At 50.9% G+C, this 20982-nt stretch overlaps 1 protein-coding gene across 1 annotated transcript; it reads left to right on the top strand.

The window, feature by feature from the left end:
• Positions 1 to 42: 42 nt before the first annotated feature.
• On the top strand, positions 43 to 18568 carry PRPF4 (pre-mRNA processing factor 4). The gene is made up of 14 exons (XM_004600311.2): positions 43 to 190; positions 1452 to 1629; positions 4234 to 4420; positions 8026 to 8113; positions 8514 to 8593; positions 9556 to 9649; positions 10650 to 10744; positions 11275 to 11333; positions 11909 to 12032; positions 14015 to 14104; positions 15820 to 15942; positions 16031 to 16138; positions 16227 to 16345; positions 16983 to 18568. Exons 1-14 carry the CDS (start codon positions 161 to 163, stop codon positions 17174 to 17176), a joined length of 1569 nt encoding a protein of 522 aa, XP_004600368.1. The 5' UTR covers positions 43 to 160; the 3' UTR covers positions 17177 to 18568.
• The last annotated feature ends 2414 nt before the right edge of the window (positions 18569 to 20982 follow it).

Below are 20982 nucleotides of genomic sequence, written 5' to 3'. Positions count from 1 at the left end.
TGCCTCGCGGCGCCCCGGCTCTCGCGCGGCTCTCGGGCCGACTTCCTGTCCGTGACGCGCTTCCGCTCTGCTGGATAGGCGAGCGCGGGCGCGCGCGCGGTGGACGGTCCGAAACGTAGAGTTGAGCTTAGCCGGCAGCCTCGGCGCTCCGGAGCCCGGCATGGCTGCCTCACGCACCTCCTCCTCCACGGTACAGGCCTGCGCTCCGGCGGGCGGCGGGGGCGGGGCCCGTGAGGAGGCAGGGGAGCTGGAGGGGGGAGGGAAGTTTGCGGGGCGCGCGTCTGGCCTGCGTGCCCCCTGCGTGCTTCTCACTGGCACGCTCCGAAGCGACTGGGCACGACCCGCGGCCTTCCCCGAGCGCCCGCGTCGCCCCCTGCCGAGCTCTGGGGAGAGGGGGCTTGGCCAGCCGGGAGAGCGGGTCTCTTCATCCGCCCGAGGCCGCCTGGCGTCCTCTCTCCTGGCCCCCCCCCCTTGCGAAAATCCCACCCCAAGAAGGGGCTCCCCACCCCCGCTCCCGCTAATCGATACCCTCTCCCTGGCGAAGTCGGCCCTCCTTGACGTCTTCCCGGGCAGCCCGTCTCCATCCCAGAAGAGACCGCACCTCCCACCGAATGAATGAAACCTGTTCCAAAGTGAACCTGTTTTTGTTTGTTTGTTTGCTTGGGGTTTTTGTGTGTGTGTGTTTTTGTGTGTCACACCCGGCGATGCACAGGGGTTACTCCTGGCTCTGCATTCAGGAATTACTCCTGGTGGTACTCCGGGAACTGTATGGATGCCGGGAATCAAACCAGGCTCGGCTGCGTGCAAGGCAAACGCCCTCCCCGCTCTGCTAGCACTCCAACCCCCAAAGTCTTACTTAGTTGGTTTGGTTTTGGGGGCCACACTCGGTGGTGCTCAGGGCTGCCTCCTAGCTCTGTGCTCAGGGATCACTCATGATGGGCTCGGGGGACCTTATATGATGCCAGGGATGAAACCCTTTGATGGCGGGTGGGGGAAGCCCACCCCAGGAAGTTCACTTATATTCCACCTCTTCTATCAACGAGGTCAAAAATGAATGCGACCCTGAGCCCAGTGTGACCACCCTCACCCTCCCACCTCTTCAGTCAGTGAAGACACATTTTTTGGTTTGTTTGTTTGGTGGGCCCCACCTGTCCTGTTGGTGCTCAGAGCTTCCTCTTGGCTCTGTGCTGAGAGATCACCCCTGGAGGGTCAGGAGACCCCGGGTTGGGGGGCAGGGAACCAACTCAGGTCAGCCTGAGTTGGTTCCCTGCCAACTCAGTGCCAAGGCAAGTGCCACCCTCCCTCCCAAACCCCAGCTCCCCCTGTACTGTCTGCCCAGCCCCCAATGAAGACACATCATGTCCATTGTTCCTGAGGAGCAGCGTCCTGCGGGAAAACCTAGCGAGTTGCTGAGGTTGTTGAGGATTCACTGAGGCTTTGACTTTCTGCAGGCAACCAAAACGAAGGCCCCCGATGACTTGGTCGCGCCCCTGGTGAAGAAGCCGCACATCTATTATGGAAGTCTGGAGGAGAAGGAGAGGGAACGGCTGTTGAAGGGCGAGTCTGGGATTTTGGGGAAAGAAGGACTTAAAGCAGGAATCGAAGCAGGAAATATTAATATCACTTCTGGTAAGATACAGGCTGAGTCTGTTTATACCTCTGCTACTCAGAGTCTCTGTAGCGAATGCTTTTGTTGTTTGGGGGCCGTACCTGGCTGTGCTCAGGAGTCACTCCTGGCGGTGTTCAGGGGTTGTCAGGTGGAACCTCAGGTTGCCACATGCAAGGAAAATGCCATAGCCACTGTACTATGTAATTCTCTGAACGCCTTCTTTTTAAAAGAAATGATAGTAATATTTGGGGCTTGCTCTTTAAGCCTGTGTTCTCTCTTGCTCGTTTCTTCGCTTATTTCCAGTCTGGAGAAGCCTGCATTCTCTCTTGAACACACATCTTCCCTCTTCCTTCTCATCTTTCTAAGCAAGTTTCATTCAATAAAAAACTACTTTGATAAAAATTAAAAAGAAGATATTTAGTGGAACAGATCACATCTGTGGGTTAAGGGACCACCAGTGTCACGGCAGAGGTGCTTAGGGTAGCATGTGGTATCGGAGGTTGGACCTAGGGCCTTGCACTGGTCTGGCCCCTGGACCTGAGGGGACAGACCCAAATGTCACTCTTCTGCAGCATGCCTGCCTTTAGGTTATGGCCTGAGAGTAGCCAAATGCCCCCCCTTTTTTTTTCTTTGTGTGTGTGGGGGGCACTTTTTGGGTCACACCTGGAAATGCTCAGGGGTTACTCTTTACTCTGCACTCAGAAATTACTCCTGGCGGTGTTCAGGGACCAGGATCGAACCCAGGTCAGCCTCATGCAAGGCAGACAACCTACTCACTAGAGTATCGCTCCAGCCCCTCCGAAAGGTCCTTGACAGACAAAGTCTCTATCCCTGCTTTATCCATTTCATCTCTCATTCCACTGTTGGGTTGTTTCCAGATCTTGGCTGTTTTACTTATTTTGTTTGGTTTTGGGGCCACACTCGGTGGTGCTCAGGGCTTCCTCCTTGCTTTGTGCTCAGGGATCACTCATGGTGGGCTCGGAGGACCTTATATGATGCCAGGGATCAAACCCAGGTCGGCTGTGTGCAAGGCAGATGCCCTACCTGCCGTACTGTCTCTCTGGCTCCTATCTTGACTATGTTAAATAATGGTGTGATTTACACAGGAGTACAGGGGTCCAAGAGATAGTACAGGGGTTAAGGCACTCGCCTTGTGTGCTGCCGACCATGATTTGATCCTGGGCTTCCCATGGGCTCCCAAGCACCACAAGCTGTCACCTGCAGCCCCTAGGAAAAACCACATAGTTGTCAACTATCTGCTCAAGTTCATGTTTCTGTGATCTTAAGTGGGCTGCTCAGGAGTGAAATTGTTGGGTCCTACAGTAGTTGATTTTTTGAAGGGTTTTTGTTGTTGTTCATATATTTTTTGTTTTGTTTGGGCGCAACACCCAACAGTGCTCAGGGCTTACTCCTGGCTCTGTGCTCTGTTCAGGGGTCACTCCTGGCAGGACCCAGATCAACTGTGTGCAACTTAAGTGCCTAACCCACTGTATTATCTCCCCAGCCTACTCACACACTAATTTTTAGAATGACATAATTTTAGATGTAGTTCAAGCACTGCAGAAGGTTGTTTGGGGGTGGGGGGATTGTTGGATTTGTTTTGTTTTGTTGTTTGTTTTTGGGTCACACCCAGTGATACTCGGACTTCTGACTCTGCGCAGGAATTACTCCTGGCAGTGCTCAGGGAACCATAATGGGGTGCCAGGGATTGAATCAAGTCGGTCTCATGCAAGGCAAATGCCCTATCATTTTGTTCCTGCACATGTATTTTAAACTTACCTGTATCACCACTACACTTCTCATTTTATTCAAATACTTGTGTTTGGTGGGACTTTTATTTATCTATTTGGAGAGGGGGGAGCCACGCCCAGCAATGCTCTGAGGTTACTCCTGCCTCTGCACTCTGGAAGCACACCTGTTGGGGCTCAGGGGACCATATCAGATGGCAGGAGGGGGATAGAACCCAGGTCGGCCAGGTGCAAGGCAAGAGCTCGTCTGTTGTACTGTCTCTCCACTTCCTTTGCTGTGACCTTTAAAACTAGCTTCTAGAATATAAAAAAATCTTGTAAATAAATCTATACTAGGACTGCTTTAGAGAAAAGCTTTGGCAATCATTTTGAGTTTTGCTAGGCGGAAGCAGAGGTTGGATCACACCTAGAACTCACGGGATTTACTCGCAGTTCTGTGCTCAGGGCTCACTCCTTACTGTTCCAGGAGACTGTGTGGTGCTGAGGACTGAGCAAGGGTCGACCGCAGGCCCGACAGGCACCTTAACCCCTGTTATATATCTGTGGCCCTGCAACTGTTAAAGTAACATTTCCATTTTATCTTTGAGGTAATTCACACACTGAACTCTGCGCTAGATCTCTGCCCCCATTTTCTCATCTAAGCAATGTGTTTATGTGTAAGTGTAAGCATGCCAAATGACGTAATATACTTGGATTGGTTTCTTACATTGAGTTTTGTTTGGCATAATGTAGTAAACTGAGAAACAGCAATACCTATAAGGCGTATAATAAAGTATATAATAAATGATATAATGAATCCATTCATAAGAAACCATTTTCCTCCCCTCCTTGAAGAAAACCTGGTGATGGTGCTGATGTTCCTTGTCCTTTTTATAGGAGAAGTGTTTGAAATTGAAGAGCACATTAGTGAACGCCAGGCCGAAGTGTTAGCGGAGTTTGAGAGGAGGAAGCGAGCCCGGCAAATCAATGTCTCCACGGATGACTCCGAAGTCAAGGCTTGCCTCCGAGCCCTGGGGGAGCCCATCACGCTTTTTGGAGAAGGTCCTGCTGAACGACGAGAAAGGTACCCTTCTAATTATTTGCTCTTCTTAATCCCAGGGTTCCAGTTCCAAATTCCAGTTGGTATTTGTAGCTAGAAATTTTAATACAATATCTCAGGTAATGTATTAGAAGATCAAGTTGTGTTTCAGTTTTGTTTTAATTTAGCCCATGAGTTGAGTCTCAGGCCATTGTTTAGTACTCAGTGATCTTTTTTTTTTTTTAATAGACTGTGATGAGGGTGCTAACACTTCTCTTTTTGGGTCACACCCGGCGATGCACAGGGGTTACTCCTGGCTCTGCACTCAGGAATTACTGCTGGCGGTGCTCAGGGGACCATATGGGTTGCTGGGAATCGAACCCGGGTCAGCCGCGTGCAAGGCAAACACCCTACCCGCTGTGCTATTGCTCCAGCCCCAAGTGCTAACACCTTTCTTCTTCCTCTCCCCAATGTGGAAGTTGTAAAGCATTTATCACACAACTTTAGAATTCAGTGTAAAGGACCAGAGAGATAGTACAGCGGGTAAGGCACTTACCTTTGCATGCGGCCAGCCTGGGTTAATCCCTGGCACCCACTGGGTCCCCCAGTCCCCTAGTGGGTACTGCTGGATGTGTGCCTCCCCACATCTCCCAAAGAAAACCAAAAAAAAACAAAACAAAACTGGACCTGTAATATTCCTTGGCAGGGACTTGAGCATGGTGATAAATGGTTTTTTCCAAGGACGCTGTCTTCAGTTGATGCTCTTCTATGACTTTAAGGTTGCATGGTCTCTTAGTAACAAGCATCGTCTACAGTCATGTGAACTGCCTTTTCTCTCTGCTCTCTAAACTCTTCCCTCCAGCATCAGCCTTGGAAGTTCATTACCCTGATCCTCTTAGCACCCTACCCCACATTTTCTCAACTCTGAAAAATGACTGGTCCTTATCATGTCATAGTTCCTCTTTTGTGGTCAAGTTCAACAGCAAGAAGATTCTCTGCTCTCTGCTGTGTGTGTGTGTGTGTGTGTGTGTGTGTGTGTGTGTGTGTGTGTGTGTGTGTGTGTGTGTGTGTGTGTGTGTGCGCGCGTGCGCGCCAAGCACTTATGCTAGAGCTGTGGCTGATGGTTCTCAGAGGGCCTTCTGTGCTCTGGGTCAGATTCAGCCTTGCACAGGCCAGGCTTGTACTCTGGCACTGAGCCATAATCTCCAATTCTATATTGTAATAGAAACCACTCCGAGACAGGGTAGGAGGGGTTGCACAGTGCCGTGGAGCAGACTCGGCCTCAGATATCCTTGGCGTGTGCTCTGTCTCTGGCCCTTCTCTGGGTCCCCAATTATCTTACACTTGCGCGGGTCATAGGCCCATTCCCGAGGCCTTCCCACTGTGCCTGCCCTCAGAGCTCCAGGTCTCTGGAGCCTTTGCAGCCGTACTTTCCATACTTGCGGCTCTGGGATTTTTATGGGGTTTTGGTTTAGGGGTTTTGTTTTGTTTTGTTTGAGGGGGCAGGGGTAGAAAGACTTTGGGGTCACACCCAGCTGTGCTTAGGGAACCAGATTTGATGTTGAGGAGTGAAATGTTGGCAGCATGCAAAGTTAAGGTCAAGCACCTTGGCACTGGAGCAATAGGACAGAGGGTAGGGCGTTTGTCTTGCACGTGGCCAACGCAGGTTTGATGCCCGGCACTCCACAGTCTCCTGAGCACCGTCAGGAGTAATCCCTGGGCACAGAGCCAGGAGCATCCCCGGTGCGTCCTAAGAGGGAAGGAAAGGTTAGGCACCGAACCCCAGTGCTGTCTCTCAGGCCCCGGCACTTAGATGTCTTAGTTGAACTTACCCTGTCCACACATGCAGTTCCGGTGAGTGTCCACCTTCACGGTGCAGCAGCTCACACTAGTCTCTCTCCTTCTGAGCTAGATTAGCGTGTCTTCTTCTCTATTGCCACTGTTCTTCTATCCAGATGATTGCCCATTGGGGTGGCCCCGCACATGACGCACATTTACTCTACGGTGTCTTCTTACACCGGAGTAAAGAATAATCTCTGCAGGCTCTTCAGGCAGCGCCTGGGACGCTCCTCCCCAGGTCACTGATGCCAGGTAGCCACCATGCTCTTTAAGAATACTCAAGCTCTTCTCAGCATACTTAATAATCTCTTTTTGTTCCAATTCTTTCTTTGAGAGCCTCCGTCCTCTTGGTTTCAGCATAAATGCTAGCTCCTCAGAGAAGCCTGTTTTGATTTGGTTTTGGGTTCACACCTGGCAGTGTGCAGGGCTTACTTGAAGCTCATTCATTGTACTATTGCTTTGACCTCCAAAGAAGCCTTTTAAACACCTGATCCCTTGTAAAGTAAGCATCCCCAGGGATAAGTCTAAATATGATTTTCTTAAGCAGTTGTCTGAGCCATTGTGATAGCTCAGGACTGGAGGGTCTTTTCATGGGATGCCCGGGTTTGACCTCTGGCACTGCATGGTCACTGGGCGTGACCCTAAAACTATATTAAAAAGTATAACAGTTTAAAAAAAAAAAAAAAAGTATAACAGTTTACTTACAGGGGCCGGTGCGGGAAGGATGTTTGCAGGTGGGAGACCCAGGTTCGATCCCCAGCATTCCATAAGGTCCCCCAAAGCCCATCAGGAGTAATTCCTGAGTACAGAGCCAGGAGTAACCCCTGAGTATTGCCAAATGTGGCCCAAAAAGCTTAAAAAAATTGAAAGTAAGAAAAATTAGTTAGAAATCAAAGGTTTGTTTTGTTTTTTTAACCACACCTGGCAGTACTGGACGTAAATCAATCCTCACTTGGTGTTTCTGGCAGTACTTGGGGCACTTTCCAATGCCAGGGATCCAGCTGGGGTTCCTGTACCGGTCCAGGGACTCCAGCCCTCTGAGCTGTCTCCCCACCATCCATCCTCCACTGTTAACGTTCTGTACCACCAGCCTTTCTCCAGTTCCCAGGACTCTTTTGAAACCAGGCATTGTTTCTCGGTCACTGTGGTCTGCTGAGTACATTGTTCAGTGGCAGTACATTGTGGTACCCGTGCAGGTTGGCTGCCCTGGCAGATCAAGTGATAGCCTGGCATGCTGGGCCCGGCCAATTCTAGGTGAATAGGGTCATTATTTATAGCTCAGCTCACAGAACCTTCAAATAGAGAAGACTCAAAGAAATTACACGGCTGGGGTCTCCTACCATCCTTGGTTGGCCCACCAGGCTGGAGGGTTCAGTGTTTGAGTCGTCCCAGAAGTGCTCAGGGTGCCAAACAGGATCATGTCAGGACCAACTTAAGGCCTCTCTCCTCTGAGCTGTCCCTCAGCCCTGTGACAAGGTGACTATTTGAGAAGGTTGTTGGGGGCCAGAGCAATAGTACAGAGTTTTCTTTGCACGAAGCCAACCCTTGTTAGCTCCTGGCATCCCGTATGTCCACCCTTCCCCTCCAGGAAATGATCCCTGAACACAGAGCCAGGAGTAAGCCCTGAGCAATGCCAGGTATGGCCCCAAGTGTCATGTCCCTCCCTGCCCACCCACCCACCCCATAATAAAAAGAAAAGAGCTTACTAGGGGTTTGATTCAGAGAGGGAGGGAAGCGTGCTTTTTACTTTTTCATGCCATCATTTCAGTTCCATTTCCATTCTGAAATTTAAAAACTCTTCTCTGTTACAGATTAAGAAATATCCTCTCAGTAGTCGGTACCGATGCCTTAAAAAAGACCAAGAAAGATGATGAGAAGTCTAAAAAATCCAAAGAAGAGGTAACTATGCCTAGTTTCACCCTAACGAAACTGCAGAGGTCGTTTGTTGCCCGTGTTCTTTTTTCAGTTGGTTTGCACTGCTTGGAGATGGAGTTAATGTCTTGAAAGATTTTCAGAAAGGGTTGTTGTTTGTTGGCAATAGTCGTTTGTGATTCTGGTGTAGGTGTAAAAGAAGGTAAATGATCTTCCTGTTCAGGAAAGGTAAACGATTTCCCATTCGGGAAAGAACCTAGAATTTCTGCTCTAAGTATCTTGTAACAAAGAGCAGGAAACCATCCCCGAAGACCTTAGGAAGTGCTTCTGGCATCCTTCATCCCACGGCCCGGAAAGTTACCGTAGAGAATGGCGAGAGGAGGGCCCTGACTGCTTCAGACCTGATAGTTTGTTCCTTACCTTTCAGTATCAGCAGACTTGGTACCACGAAGGACCGAATAGTCTCAAGGTTGCTAGACTATGGATTGCTAATTACTCGCTGCCCAGGTGAGCAGAACCTCTGGAACATAGCTCCCCAAGCTTCCTTGGCCTTCTGCACCCTTCTCAGGAAAATAAAACCCTCCCCTCCCCTTGACGACGTCTACCTGCCTTTTTTTTGCAGTGGGAGGAGGGGCCACACCTGGCAGGTTTCAGGGCTCACTGCTGGCTTTGTACTCAGGGATCCCTCCTGGCAGGTCTGAGGGACCATATGTGAGGGCCAGGCATCAAACCTGAGTCGGCCACATGCGGGCAAGGGCCTTACCCACTGTACTGTCTCTCCTGCCCCTTCATCTGCTTGCTTTCTTTTTTGTTTGTTTTGTTTTGTTTTGTTTTTGGGCTGCACCTGCTGGTGCTCAGGGATTACTCCTGGTTCTGTGCTCAGGGATCACTGCTGGCAGTGCTCATGGGCCATATGAGGTGGCGGGGATCAAAACTCAAACCCCGGTTGGCTGCATGCGAGACAAGCACCTTAACCCTCTGTACCATCTCCCCAGCCCCTCATGCGCTTGCTTTAAATAGGAAGCATCAGGGGCCGGAGCGATAGCACAGCGGGTAGGGCGTTTGCCTTGCACGTGGCCGACCTGGGTTCGATCCTCGGCATCCCATATGGTCCCCCAAGCACCGCCAGGAGTAATTCCTGAGTGCAAAGCCAGGAGTAACCCCTGAGCATCGCTGGGTGTGACCCAAAAAGCAAAATAAATAAATAAATAAATAGGAAGCATCCTCCACTTGCATCCAGTTCCACCACCTCCCCGGATCATTGCAGTCACCCGCCCCACTCCGAGTAGTGTCACCTGCTTTGGGAAATGACTGCTATAGAAGAAGAAAGCCACTTTTTTGCCCCTGTGTGTGTTCTCCTCCAGTGTGAAGACCTGCTTTATAGTCACTGCTTTCTAGTGACTGTGAAGTGATAGGAGATACGCAGACAGTCCCGTTTGCTTGGGTGCCTGACATGGTTTCTGTCACAGGGCAATGAAGCGCTTAGAGGAAGCCCGACTTCATAAGGAGATTCCCGAGACGACAAGGACCTCCCAGATACAAGAGCTGCACAAATCCCTCCGAGTAAGATGCTCCTGGCAGGTGGTCGCCTGCTATCCTAAAGTTTGCATGTTTTGGGGTGGAGGGTGGTGATGTGGGGAGTCCACACCACATCTGACAGTGCTTGGGGCTGACTCCTGGCTCTGTACTCGGGGTCACTCATGGTTCTTGGGGGACCGTGTGCTGCTGAGGACCCAGCCCTCCCCGTCCTCCCGCATGTGAAGCATGCACTCAGCCCCTTGTGTGCCCTCTCTGGCCCTTGAGTGTTTCTGAGATTTTATTCTTCAGTTTACCTTCAGGAAGACTAGGACATTCTTGTTGCTACTTGGGAGGGATCTTCAGTTAAGGTGACAGAACCTAGCGTATGTTGTACTCAGCAGAAGTCAAAGGTTCTGCTCAGGCCCCGAGGTGGTGGGGACCACCAGGGCCACACCCAGCCACATCCAGGGGACCCTGCAGTGCCAGGGATCAGACTCTGGGTGTCTGTGTGCCAGGAATGCATTCTGGCCCTTTGAGTACTCTCCCTCACCCTCTGGTCCTGTTTTGTTCTTGTTTATAGTGAAGCAAGTTCGTTTTTATTGAACAAAACTTGCTTAGGAAGATAGGAGAGGAAGGGGGAAATGTGTGTTCAAGAGAACACAGGCTTCTCCAGAGTGGAAATAAGCAAGCAAAGAAACATGTAGACAGCTGGGTGAGATACGGGCTCAAGGGAGAACACAGCTTGAAGAGCAAGCCGCTGCTTAATTCTTTTTAATGTGTCAGAGCCATATGTGGATCCTGTAGGGTTCTGCCATTCCTGTTTCGCTAGCACAGGAGCCCCTGAGGGATTCTAGGATGACACAAGCCAGCATGAGACTTCCGATAACCTTTGACTTCATTCTTTGAACAACATAAAGACTTCCTAACAAGGATGTTGGTGGGTTAGGACAGTAAAGCTGCTTTGTCATGGTGGGGAATCCAGGAAGCCACTGGAGTAGCTGCTAACAATCACCGTCTTCTTCTTTTCTTTTTTTTTTTTTTTAAGTCTCTGAATAATTTCTGCAGTCAGATTGGGGATGACCGACCTATCTCCTTCTGTCACTTTAGTCCCAATTCCAAAATGTTGGCCACGGCTTGCTGGTAAGTTCCTCTTCACAGTGACATTTTTCTTAGATGTCTTATTTCTCCATCCTCTTCTTTGAATCTCATGAGCGAATATTCTACTGCTCTGCCCATTTGCATGTAGGCTAAAGTTTGTGTGAACAATTCTAACTGCACAAGGGACCCCAAGACCGCTAGAATTTTCTGGCACATTTTTGACACCAGTATTTTAGAGCAGATTCTGGATCAGATTAGTAGGCCTGGGGTGCAGAGATTGGGCCCCACCCTGGTGTGCTCAGGGACTACACTCATTTCTCTGCTCGGGGGTCACTGGGCAGGGCCTGGGGACCAGGACATGTCAGGGTCAAGCCAGGATTGGCCACGTGCAAGGCAAGCACCTCAATCCCTACACTCTCTCCGACCCCGCTATCTCTCTGGCCTTTGGATTTTCTTTTTCTGTTTACCACTTTGAAGGTGATGGGGGTGTGATGGCGTTCAGTAATGTTACCAAGGCACTTTTTCCTCCCCAGACCAACCCTGGCTGAGATGCTTTCCTTTGTATTTGATAGGAGTGGGCTTTGCAAGCTCTGGTCAGTGCCTGACTGCAACCTTCTTCAGACGCTGAGAGGTGAGTTGGTCTTCCCGGTACGAACCCTTGCCTCACCCGACACTCAGACCCCGTTCCCGGGACTCACTCTGGATCTGATTTCACCAGCTTGGGCTGTCTTGGAGCACAGGGCCGGTGCCATCCCCCGCTGCACGCCACTCTCCGCTCTGAACCAGGCTCCTTCTGGTGTGGTGCTTGCAGATCTCACACCCAGATCTGAAGCCTCACTGTGTTTTGCTTAGAAAAACTCTGAAGAAGTAATTTAACGGTTAGGTTAAAGTCGTTCAGGGGTCGGGGGAGTATTAATAGTCCCATGGTTCACTTGAGTACTCGTCCTCAGATGCCCTGACTTAAATGTGCAGGTTTTTTTTTTTGGGTCACACCTGGCGATGCACAGGGGTCACTCCTGGCTCATGCACTCAGGAATCATCTCTGGCCGTGCTCAGGGGACCATACGGGATGCTGGGATTCGAACCCAGGTCGGCCACGTGCAAGGCAAACGCCCTACCCGCTGTGCTATCACTCTAGCCCCAAGTGTGCAGTTTTCATTAGAGCCTGGGCGGGAGCTCAGACCTTCTCTCTGAACGCTCCCTCAGGCCATAACACCAACGTCGGCGCCATTGTGTTCCATCCCAATTCCACCGTCTCCCTGGACGAGAAGGCTGTCAACCTGGCCTCCTGCGCTGCCGACGGGTCTGTGAAGCTCTGGAGCCTGGACAGGTGAGCGGGAGCTGTGACGCTGTCTGTGCTGCGGGCACTGTCCTCGCTTGGCCCTTCACCCTAGAGGTGCTCCGGGAGCCTCAGCGAGAGACAGGCCAGACCCGGCCTCTCCAGGAGCTGTGGCCGAGCTTTCTTGTCGGTTAACTCTGAGCTGGATTTGAGCTGCTTAGTGCCCTCAGTTGCCTGATTGTGTCCTGGAAAGACCTGCTGCTATACCGCCAACCCCGTGAATCAGCAGGGAGGAAGGTAGATTGACTGAGGGTGATATTCTTGGCACTGCACGGGTTCTTTGTAAACGGCCACCAAGGGGGTGTCTGGCGGCATTGCCCGGGGAACGAGGCCTCCGCCCAGCAGGGTCGGCCTCACCTTGGGGGTACTTGACAGCCGTTTCTTTCCTTCCCGGTGTGATTGTTTCCAAGTCAGGAGAACCCTGTTGGCTCAGAAGCCTCTGGATTCAGCTGCCGGCTTTCCTTCTGCGGGGAGCGCACGGAGCTCGTGTCCCGGGGTTTGGTAGAGAGCTCATTAGTGTCTCCTCGCTGCCAGACAGGATCTTTCCTCCGAGCGCAGAAAGTTTTAATTGGCTTTGGTAATACTCAGCAATATTTGTTCCCCTCGGGCTCTGATTAGTCGTATGTATGCGCATTGACAAAGTTCCCTTTTTAATTGCCCTCTTTAGGGTTCGTGTTTATTTCCTCTGACTGGTGTCTCAGATCTGATTTCTCTCGTTACTGCCTTGTCGAATTTAACGCCCCTCCAAAGACTCTGCCGATTGGTGGGGGGGCCTCCTTGCTCCTGTGGACCCTTGAAATTTGTGAAAGCTGTTTGTCTGTAATCCACTCGAACCAGGGCAGTTTGAATTCTGTAGCCAAACATATTCTAGAAAGAATCTGCTTTCTTTCTAGAATTCCAGCACTGCTTTGTTTCTAGTTGGTTGAGTCACTGTGAGTTACAAAGTTGTTCACGAGTTAGTTCCAGGAGTCCATTATTGGAGCACAGATTTAATCACCAGTGCCCCCCAACTTCCTCCTGCACCCAGCCTGCCTCTATGCCAGGCACTTTCGTTTCTGTCACCTTCCTCCCCTCCCCTCCCTTCCACTCTCCTCTTCTTTTTCTCTTTTTTCCTTTTCTTTCCTTTTCTCTTTTTCCTTTCTGGAACTGGCTTGCAGTACTGCTACTGAGAGGGTATCATGCGTATCCCTTTACCGCCCTTGAGCACCCTGTCCTCATCCAGAGGAACCACCTCCCTCTGCCATTGTCACAGTGCTCCCCTCCCTGACCTACCCCCACTCCCCCGGTAACAAGCTTCCTACTAAGGCCCCTTTCTCCTGCTTTTCATTTCTATTGTCTTTGGCCCTTAGTTATTCGCTACTGTGTTCCTTTACATTCTGCAGACCCACCACTGCTTCCAGTTCAGAGTTGTTTTCCCCTTTTTCCACTGTGTGTTCTTTCCCCTCCTGCTGTCTTTGTTGTGGTGATGTCACGCACTTAGCTGAGATGCTCTGCAGCCGTGGGGCGTCAGGTTTCTGTGCCAGCACCGGTGGCGGCCCTCCCTGTGTGTGTGTTCCCCTCATTGCAGTGCTCGTCCCGGCACTGCTCACGCGTGTTCTGGTTGTGGTGCTGGTCGTGCTGGTTCATGGTTGCTGCAGGAGCTGCGCCTTGTAGCCTTGGCGCTCACACCCTCCCAGTGGTGCTCCCCAGGGCGAATCACTCGCAGTCACACTCACTGTGCTCACAGTCAGCGGGGTTGGACTCATGATCTCTGCCTGAAGGCAGATGTGCAGGCCACTGAGCTCTTGGACCAGGCCCTCATCAACACCTCGGAAAGTGCTTTTATGTTATTAGTCCTAAGTCGTACAGGGAACATGTTTGGTGACATCCACTTGGGTCTCTGAGTTGCACACAGTGTGCCCGGTGGTTCGTAAGTGGAATGACTCATTGTCTGGCTGTGAAAGGGTTGACTAGCATGTCTGATTGGCTTTCAGTGATGAACCGGTAGCAGACATTGAAGGCCATACGGTGCGTGTGGCCCGAGTGATGTGGCATCCATCTGGACGTTTCCTGGGCACCACCTGGTAAGCTGCTCTGTTACTGTTTTGTCCACGCAGGCCTTCCACGGGGTGTGAGCCCTTTATTGGCTCTTCAAATAGGGTTTTAAGCTTCAGTGAATCAAAAGATTCTTACAGTGGGCAAGAGAGATAGGACGGCGTGTAGGGAGCTTGCCTCCTCACGGCCAACCCAGGTTCAATCCTTGTCATCCTGTATGGTACCCCAAGCCCCATCAGGGGCCTCTATATGCCCCTGAATATAGAGCATAGAGTAAGCCCTGAACATCGCCAGGTGTGACCCACCCACACACACACACACACAACACACACATGCACACCTAAAACCACTACCCAATAAAAGAGTGTATGAGGGCCAGAGAGTTGGTATAGTAGTTTGCTTGCCTTGCACTTGCTGACCCAGATTCAATCTCCAGCATCCCATATGATCCCCTGAGCATCACCTGGTATGTCTCAAATACTTTTTAAAAAAAAAAGGTTTATGGCTTCTGTATTTGCTTTTAAATTGCAGTTATTCCAGAATTTCAAAGTCACTAATGGCTAAGAGTCCTTAGCCCCAAGCACTGCCAAGAGTGATCCTGAGCCACAGAGTCAGGGATCAGCCCTAAGAACCATTGGGTGTACCCTCCCCGCAAAGGAGTTTTCTAATTCTTTTAAGTTGAGACGTCATCTACATGCACTAGAATGAATTTATTCCACAGGTACATTTAAGTCAGTTTTTCCAGGGAGGTGGGAGGTTGTCTGGGATAGCTCCCGGGCAGTGCTCACGGGGGAGCCAAGATGGTTGCGTCCTTGAGCCCAGCAGTGGGGTGCTGGCTGCCACCAGGACCAAACCTGCCAGTGCTCCGGCACCATGTGGTGCTTAGGATGACCAGGCACACAGTCCAGCCTTCTGAGCTCTCCCTGGCCCTGCTTTCAGGGAGGAAAAGTTCCCATCCCCTGAGATTCTCTGCCTAATGTCAGGATTCACTCATGTTGTTGGCCGTATCTGTAACACCTTCCTGTTGGTTGCTGGGGGGACTTGATTGTCCGACCCTGCCCCCATTTGTTTAGCCATTCTTTTGTTGACGGACAGAAGCTGTCTCCAGGGTTGGGCTCATCAGAATAAAACTGCCCTACATATTCTTGTACAGCCTTAGTGATCATGTCTTTGCCTTTTCTTTTTCCTGAAGAAACACCTCTATGAGCGGAGTTTCTAGTCCAGGGATAAGTGTCTAAGTTATTTATTTTGTGGTTGTCCACGCCTGGGAGGGGTCCTCAGAGCTTCCTCCTGGCTCTGCCCTCAGGGATCTCTCCTTGGGGGGATCATGTGGATTGCTGGGGTTGGCTGCATGTAAGGCGAATGCCCGACCCACTGTCCTACCACTCCAGCCCTTACATGTATTTTTTAACTTTTTTAAGAGATCTCCCAAAGTGTTCTTGTATTTCCCAGTATTCTGGATGTTACACCCTTCCCTACATTCAGTATCCATCTTACTATTTTGCCTAATTCGGCAAATGTGTAGTCATTCTCATGTTGTGTGGTTTGGGGTCCACATCTGCTGTGCTCTGGGGCTTACTCCTGGCTCTGCTCAGGGCTCGGGGCGCGGCAGCGCTTGGCATTGGTCCCAGCTTGGTCGTGCGGGGCAGGCACCTTCCCCGTGGCGTCATCTCTCCAGCCCTTGAGGGTCCCTTCTCTGCTTTGGCGCTGGGTGACCAGCTGCTGGGTAACTTTCCCGTTGCAGCTATGACCACTCCTGGCGCTTGTGGGACCTGGAGGCTCAGGAGGAGATTCTGCATCAGGAGGGCCACAGCATGGGCGTGCACGACATCGCCTTCCATCAGGATGGCTCCCTGGCTGGCACCGGGTAAGGCTTCTTCCCCACCCGCCGTCCTCCCTCGCCCTGCTCCCCCAAGGCCTGACTTCCAGAGTGAATTCATACCTTATTGTATCAGGGGCCTGGATGCGTTTGGCCGAGTGTGGGACCTGCGTACGGGACGGTGTATCATGTTCCTGGAAGGCCACCTGAAAGAAATCTACGGGATAAATTTCTCCCCCAACGGGTAAAAAATGTCCCCTGACTTGGGGTGGGGGGGGTCAGTGGTCCGGAAGTCCTCTGTCTCTCACCGCCGCACCCTGTCTGCTTCACAGCTACCACATTGCAACTGGGAGTGGTGACAACACCTGCAAAGTATGGGATCTTCGGCAGCGGCGGTGCGTCTACACCATCCCGGCCCACCAGAACTTGGTGACCGGGGTCAAGTTTGAGCGTAAGCTTCCCTGCTCTCTTGGGCCCGATTAGAAAATGGATAGGCTGTGCCGAGCTCCACCTTCGCTCGGAAGTGGAACAGGAGGGAATTAGTGCGTGCATTCCCTCTGCCGTACCTCCAGAAGGAGCTGTGACGCAGCCTCCGTCATGGAAATAGACTTCAGGAGGGCGTTGCTGCTCTTTTCCCTCTGTGGAAGCAGAGAGCATCCAGCCCACTGTTCTGGTTTATCAGGGAAATTAGCCACAAGACCTTAGTGGCTCCCTGGGCCTGGAGTTGACCCTCTTGTTGTTGTTGTTTGTTGTGGGGGGGGGGGCACACCACCAGGGCTCAGGTCTTACTCCTGGCTCTGCTTAGAGGCTTAGAGATCACTCCAGGACAGGCTTGGGGAACCATTTGTGGTGCTGGGGACTGAGTCTGGGCCGGATGCATACAAGGCAAATGTCCTACTCACCGTATTCTCAGGCCCCTGAAATTGTCCCTTTTTCCCGAATGTGGTTCCAGAGGGTCTTTTTTTTTTTTTTTTGGCTGATTACACAAATACCTTATTTTTCCAAGTAGCTGCCAGCCAGCCTAGGGGCTTTTGTTTTAGATTCCTCTGAATGCGTGGACTCCTCCAACAGCTCCCTTTCTCTCCTAGCCATCCATGGGAACTACTTGCTCACTGGTGCCTACGACAACACGGCCAAGATCTGGACCCACCCCGGCTGGTCCCCGCTGAAGACCCTGGCTGGCCACGAAGGCAAAGTGATGGGCTTAGACATTTCTTCCGATGGGCAGCTTATAGCTACATGCTCCTATGACAGGACCTTCAAGCTCTGGATGGCTGAGTAGCCAGAACCCCAGGCTGGCCCTTAAAGAAGAGCCATTTCCAAAAGAAAGGAATTGAAGTCTTTTGTTCCATCATGTATTCCACCAGTCTCCGCAGACAGGCAAAACCTCAGCAGAATGGGTTTCTGTGGGCAGGTTTCCCTGTGTCTCTGGGTGTTGATCGAACCCCTTTTGTGGTTGAAGTTTCCGTGTTCATCTTCGAGCCCGCCTCGGACCGTGTAGACATTGTTCTTATGAATCTTTTGTTCAAATACCCAATTGCCTCTCATCGCACTCAGGATCGTGGCTGTCTCCGCTTCCCCTGACGCGGCCTGTGTTCCGGGCTGCCTGGGAGCCCCAGGACAAGGCAGCCGGACTACCCTGCACCACAGACGGTTCACAGAGCCTGGTGGGACAGTCACTCGACTGCCCTGAGAAGGACGTCGAGGGTCACACGTTTCCGGTTCTCAGGGTTGCTCTTCCTTGGAATACTCCGAACTGCATCAGGATCCTGCGCACTGAACGTTGGCCTTGAAGTTTGGGCTCCTGTGTGTGATTCCCCCTACTCCTTGGCAGTTTTAGAAAGCAAACGTGCCATCTCTGTAGTGCCAACACCTTCCTGCTGGCTAAGGACTGTGCCCTCGAGTCGCGGCACCTCAGAAAAAAGCCCTAATGGGTACTTGTGAGCATGAACTTGCTCTTTTCTTTTCTTTAATTTGTTTTACAGAGTAAAAATCCTATAAGAACTACTCTTAAAAAAAAAATCTATTTTGTAATAGTTAAGCATTTTCTGAATCCCAGCCATTAGTCCGTAGAGGTTTTTTGGGTTTTGTTTTTGTTTTTTTTTAGTTTGAGACATCTCAGATAAGGCTTTACAACCACAACCACTGGCCACAGGTACACTGTAAACTCATCCAAAAATATAGGACATTTGAAGGACCAGTATAGAGAATTCAGGAAGGGCTTATACCTGGCTTCTTGGATATTCAGAGTTTATTCCATTTGCTGTTCCAGAGCGACTTATTTTTGACTGTCTAAACAAAGAATGTGACATATCAGTAAATGTTCAGTTTCATCTGGTTTCATTTAGAACCAGTTAGGTAACTTCTGTATTTACTAAGCTTCTGCGTAAGTGTTACATGCTTGATTTCCTCCACAGTTAGCTGTGAAAAATTTTTAAGCTTTTGAACCCCCTGGCAGTGCACAGAGATCACTCCCAGTGGGGCTTGGCGACCACATGATGCTTGGACCCGGGGCTCTGGCGTGCAGAGCACTGTTCCAGCCAGTGAGGCTGTCTCCCCAGCTGAAAATGTACTTTCATCTCTCTTTGGAGGAGGTCTGAAACAGTAATGGACATACAGTTGTTACGTGATTGGGTAGAGTGTGCTCACAAAGGTCTTTAGTTTTTCAAGTTTAAATTACTTCATTTCATTCGATTTGTCGTGTGTGTGTGTGTGTGTGTGTGTGTGTGTGTGTGTGTGTGTGTGTGTGTGTGTGTGTGTGTGTGTGTGTGTGTGTGTGTGTGTGTGTGTGTGTGTGTGTGTGTGTGTGTGTTGGTCCCAGGACATGTAGAGGCCATGAGGCAAAAACATTTGACTTGGGCCTTTGTCAGAACAAATGTGGAATAGTCCTGCCTTCCCTAGAAATATTAGTGGAGAATATAGCTAAGGAACTGGAAGTAGGTGTGCACTTTCATGCTCGGGGTGAGATAAATACAGCCCCACTCCGTAGAGAACCCCAACTCTCTGATACCGTGCTTAGGCGTGGGTTTTGTTTCTTTTTTGCTTTTTGAGTTATACCAGTTGACAACACCCCAGGGTTACCTCTGGCTCTGCACTCAGGAATTATTCCTGGCAGTGCGCAGGGGACCATATCGGTCACGTGCAAGGCAAACACCCCACCCGTTGTACTGTTGCTCCAGCCTCGCTTAGGCCTGTTTAGGTATTTTGTGTCGTTCTCACAAGCTTAAGAGTTGATCATTACTTTGTGGGGTGCGGGGTACTCCCAAGCAGTGTTCCAAGGGCCACTTGCTGCAGTAAACTCCCATCTGGCCGTGCGGCCTGATGGTTCAGTGCTCAAGCTTCTGGAGTTTGCGGCTACCTGCTCACACCCAGTGATTACTCCCACGCCCAGAGTCACCAGTTAGTAGTAAGTGGTGGAGCCTGGTCTGCCTGTGTCTTATCAAAAATTTTCATTGTTAGGACCTTACTGAGCATATTGGCTGTATAGGTAAGAAAAGACCCAGCCAGCCTAGAGTCTTTCTAGTAACAAAATATAAGCACTGGGGTCAGGGAGACAGTACTGGGCTGGAGGCATGGGGCTAACCCCAGTTCCATCCTAGCATCACAGGTGTGCTCCCCAAAGCTAAAAGAACAAGAAGCAAATAAGCATTTCACCTCTGCCTTTTATACTCCCCTTTCATCAAGTTGCTGCTTCTCTTCCTGCAAGTGCATGCCGAAGGGAGCGGAAGTAATAGCACTGCTCCTACCTCAGGAACTTGGTTTTGATTTCAGGCCACGCTCTGCCAGGGTTTAAATTCAGGGCTCCTGCATTCAAGGCACCTGCTCAGTGTTTAACAGGAAAGAGCTTTTTTTGAGGGGGGGAGCGGGTCACACCCGTCGATGCACAGGAGTTAGTTATTACTGGCTCATGCACTCAGGAATTACTTCTGGTGTGCTCAAGGGACCATAATGGGATGCTGGGAATCAAACCCGGGTCAGTTGTGTGCAAGGCAAACGCCCTCCCCGCTGTGCAAGTAAGGATGCAGGGCTCGAGAGTTAATACAGCAGTTAGGCTGCCTTGCACAAGTTCAATCCCCAGTATCCCATACGGTCCCCGTGCACCGCCAGGAGTACCACTGAGCTTCATTGGGTGTGGCCCAAAAACAAACAAAAAAGAAGGGGTGTTATAGGACTGTCAGGCATTGCAGCCTGCCTTTGAAATCCCAAGTTCTGGGACTCAGAAGCACAAACACCCTCCAGGGGTCCCCCGCTCCCCGGAAGAATGACTCTGCCCCGGGGCCAGGACTGCTGACCGGCCACATAGAGACATTTATGTTGAGTACATCTCCCCCAGCCAAAACCCTCCTAGAGCCTGTCTCCTTGCAGGGAATGAGTCACTCCCAAGACCTTAACTTCCGGTGTGGGGAGAGTTTCCCCCATACTCCCTGGGGGGGTGGTGAACGGGGTTGCTAAAATTCAGTTTCTCTGCAATGAGAGTTAAGCCTCCTTCAAGCCAAGGTGCTGGTGCAAAGACCAAGATTCTGTCTGAGTCTCCCAGCTCTCCCTGTCCCCCATCCTGGGAGCCCTGTCCCTCCCGGCTTCCAGAAGGCGGTGAGGTCACTGCCTGACTTAGCCGCCACAGGGTTAAGCAGCAAGGACGTGTAAAGAAATGAAGTCATCGGGGAGTCCCGGAGTCCCAGCTTGAGTGTAATTATCTTTGATGGCGCAAATGAGGAGGTAGGCGCGGGTCCCCTGGCGGGAGATACGTTCCAGTTCCAGTTTTTTATGGACGGTTTTGTCTTCACCTTGATGCTTGAGACGGTATTGTTTCACTAAACTGGTGATCCAGATAGCCTGGATTACATGGAATCTCTTTGTACCTGAAGAAGACCCGCAAGGGAAATTGGGAGAGCTAGTTCCATTAAACTCAGAATATTAACTTGGAGTGAATGTAACTGACTTGGTTTCTCAACTCTGAAAACTTACTCTGCATATCAAGGAAACAGTAGCGTAGTGGGGGCCCAGAGTGATAGTACAGCAGGTAAGATGCTTGCACACAGCCAGCCCGGGCTTGATCCCCAGCAATATGGTCCTCCACTCCCCACCGAG

This window comes from Sorex araneus, chromosome 1 (genome assembly GCF_027595985.1).
Source record: "Sorex araneus isolate mSorAra2 chromosome 1, mSorAra2.pri, whole genome shotgun sequence".
NCBI lineage: Eukaryota > Metazoa > Chordata > Mammalia > Eulipotyphla > Soricidae > Sorex > Sorex araneus.
The sequence above is the reverse complement of the archived record's forward strand: the minus strand, read 5'-3'. Positions and strand labels throughout refer to the sequence as shown.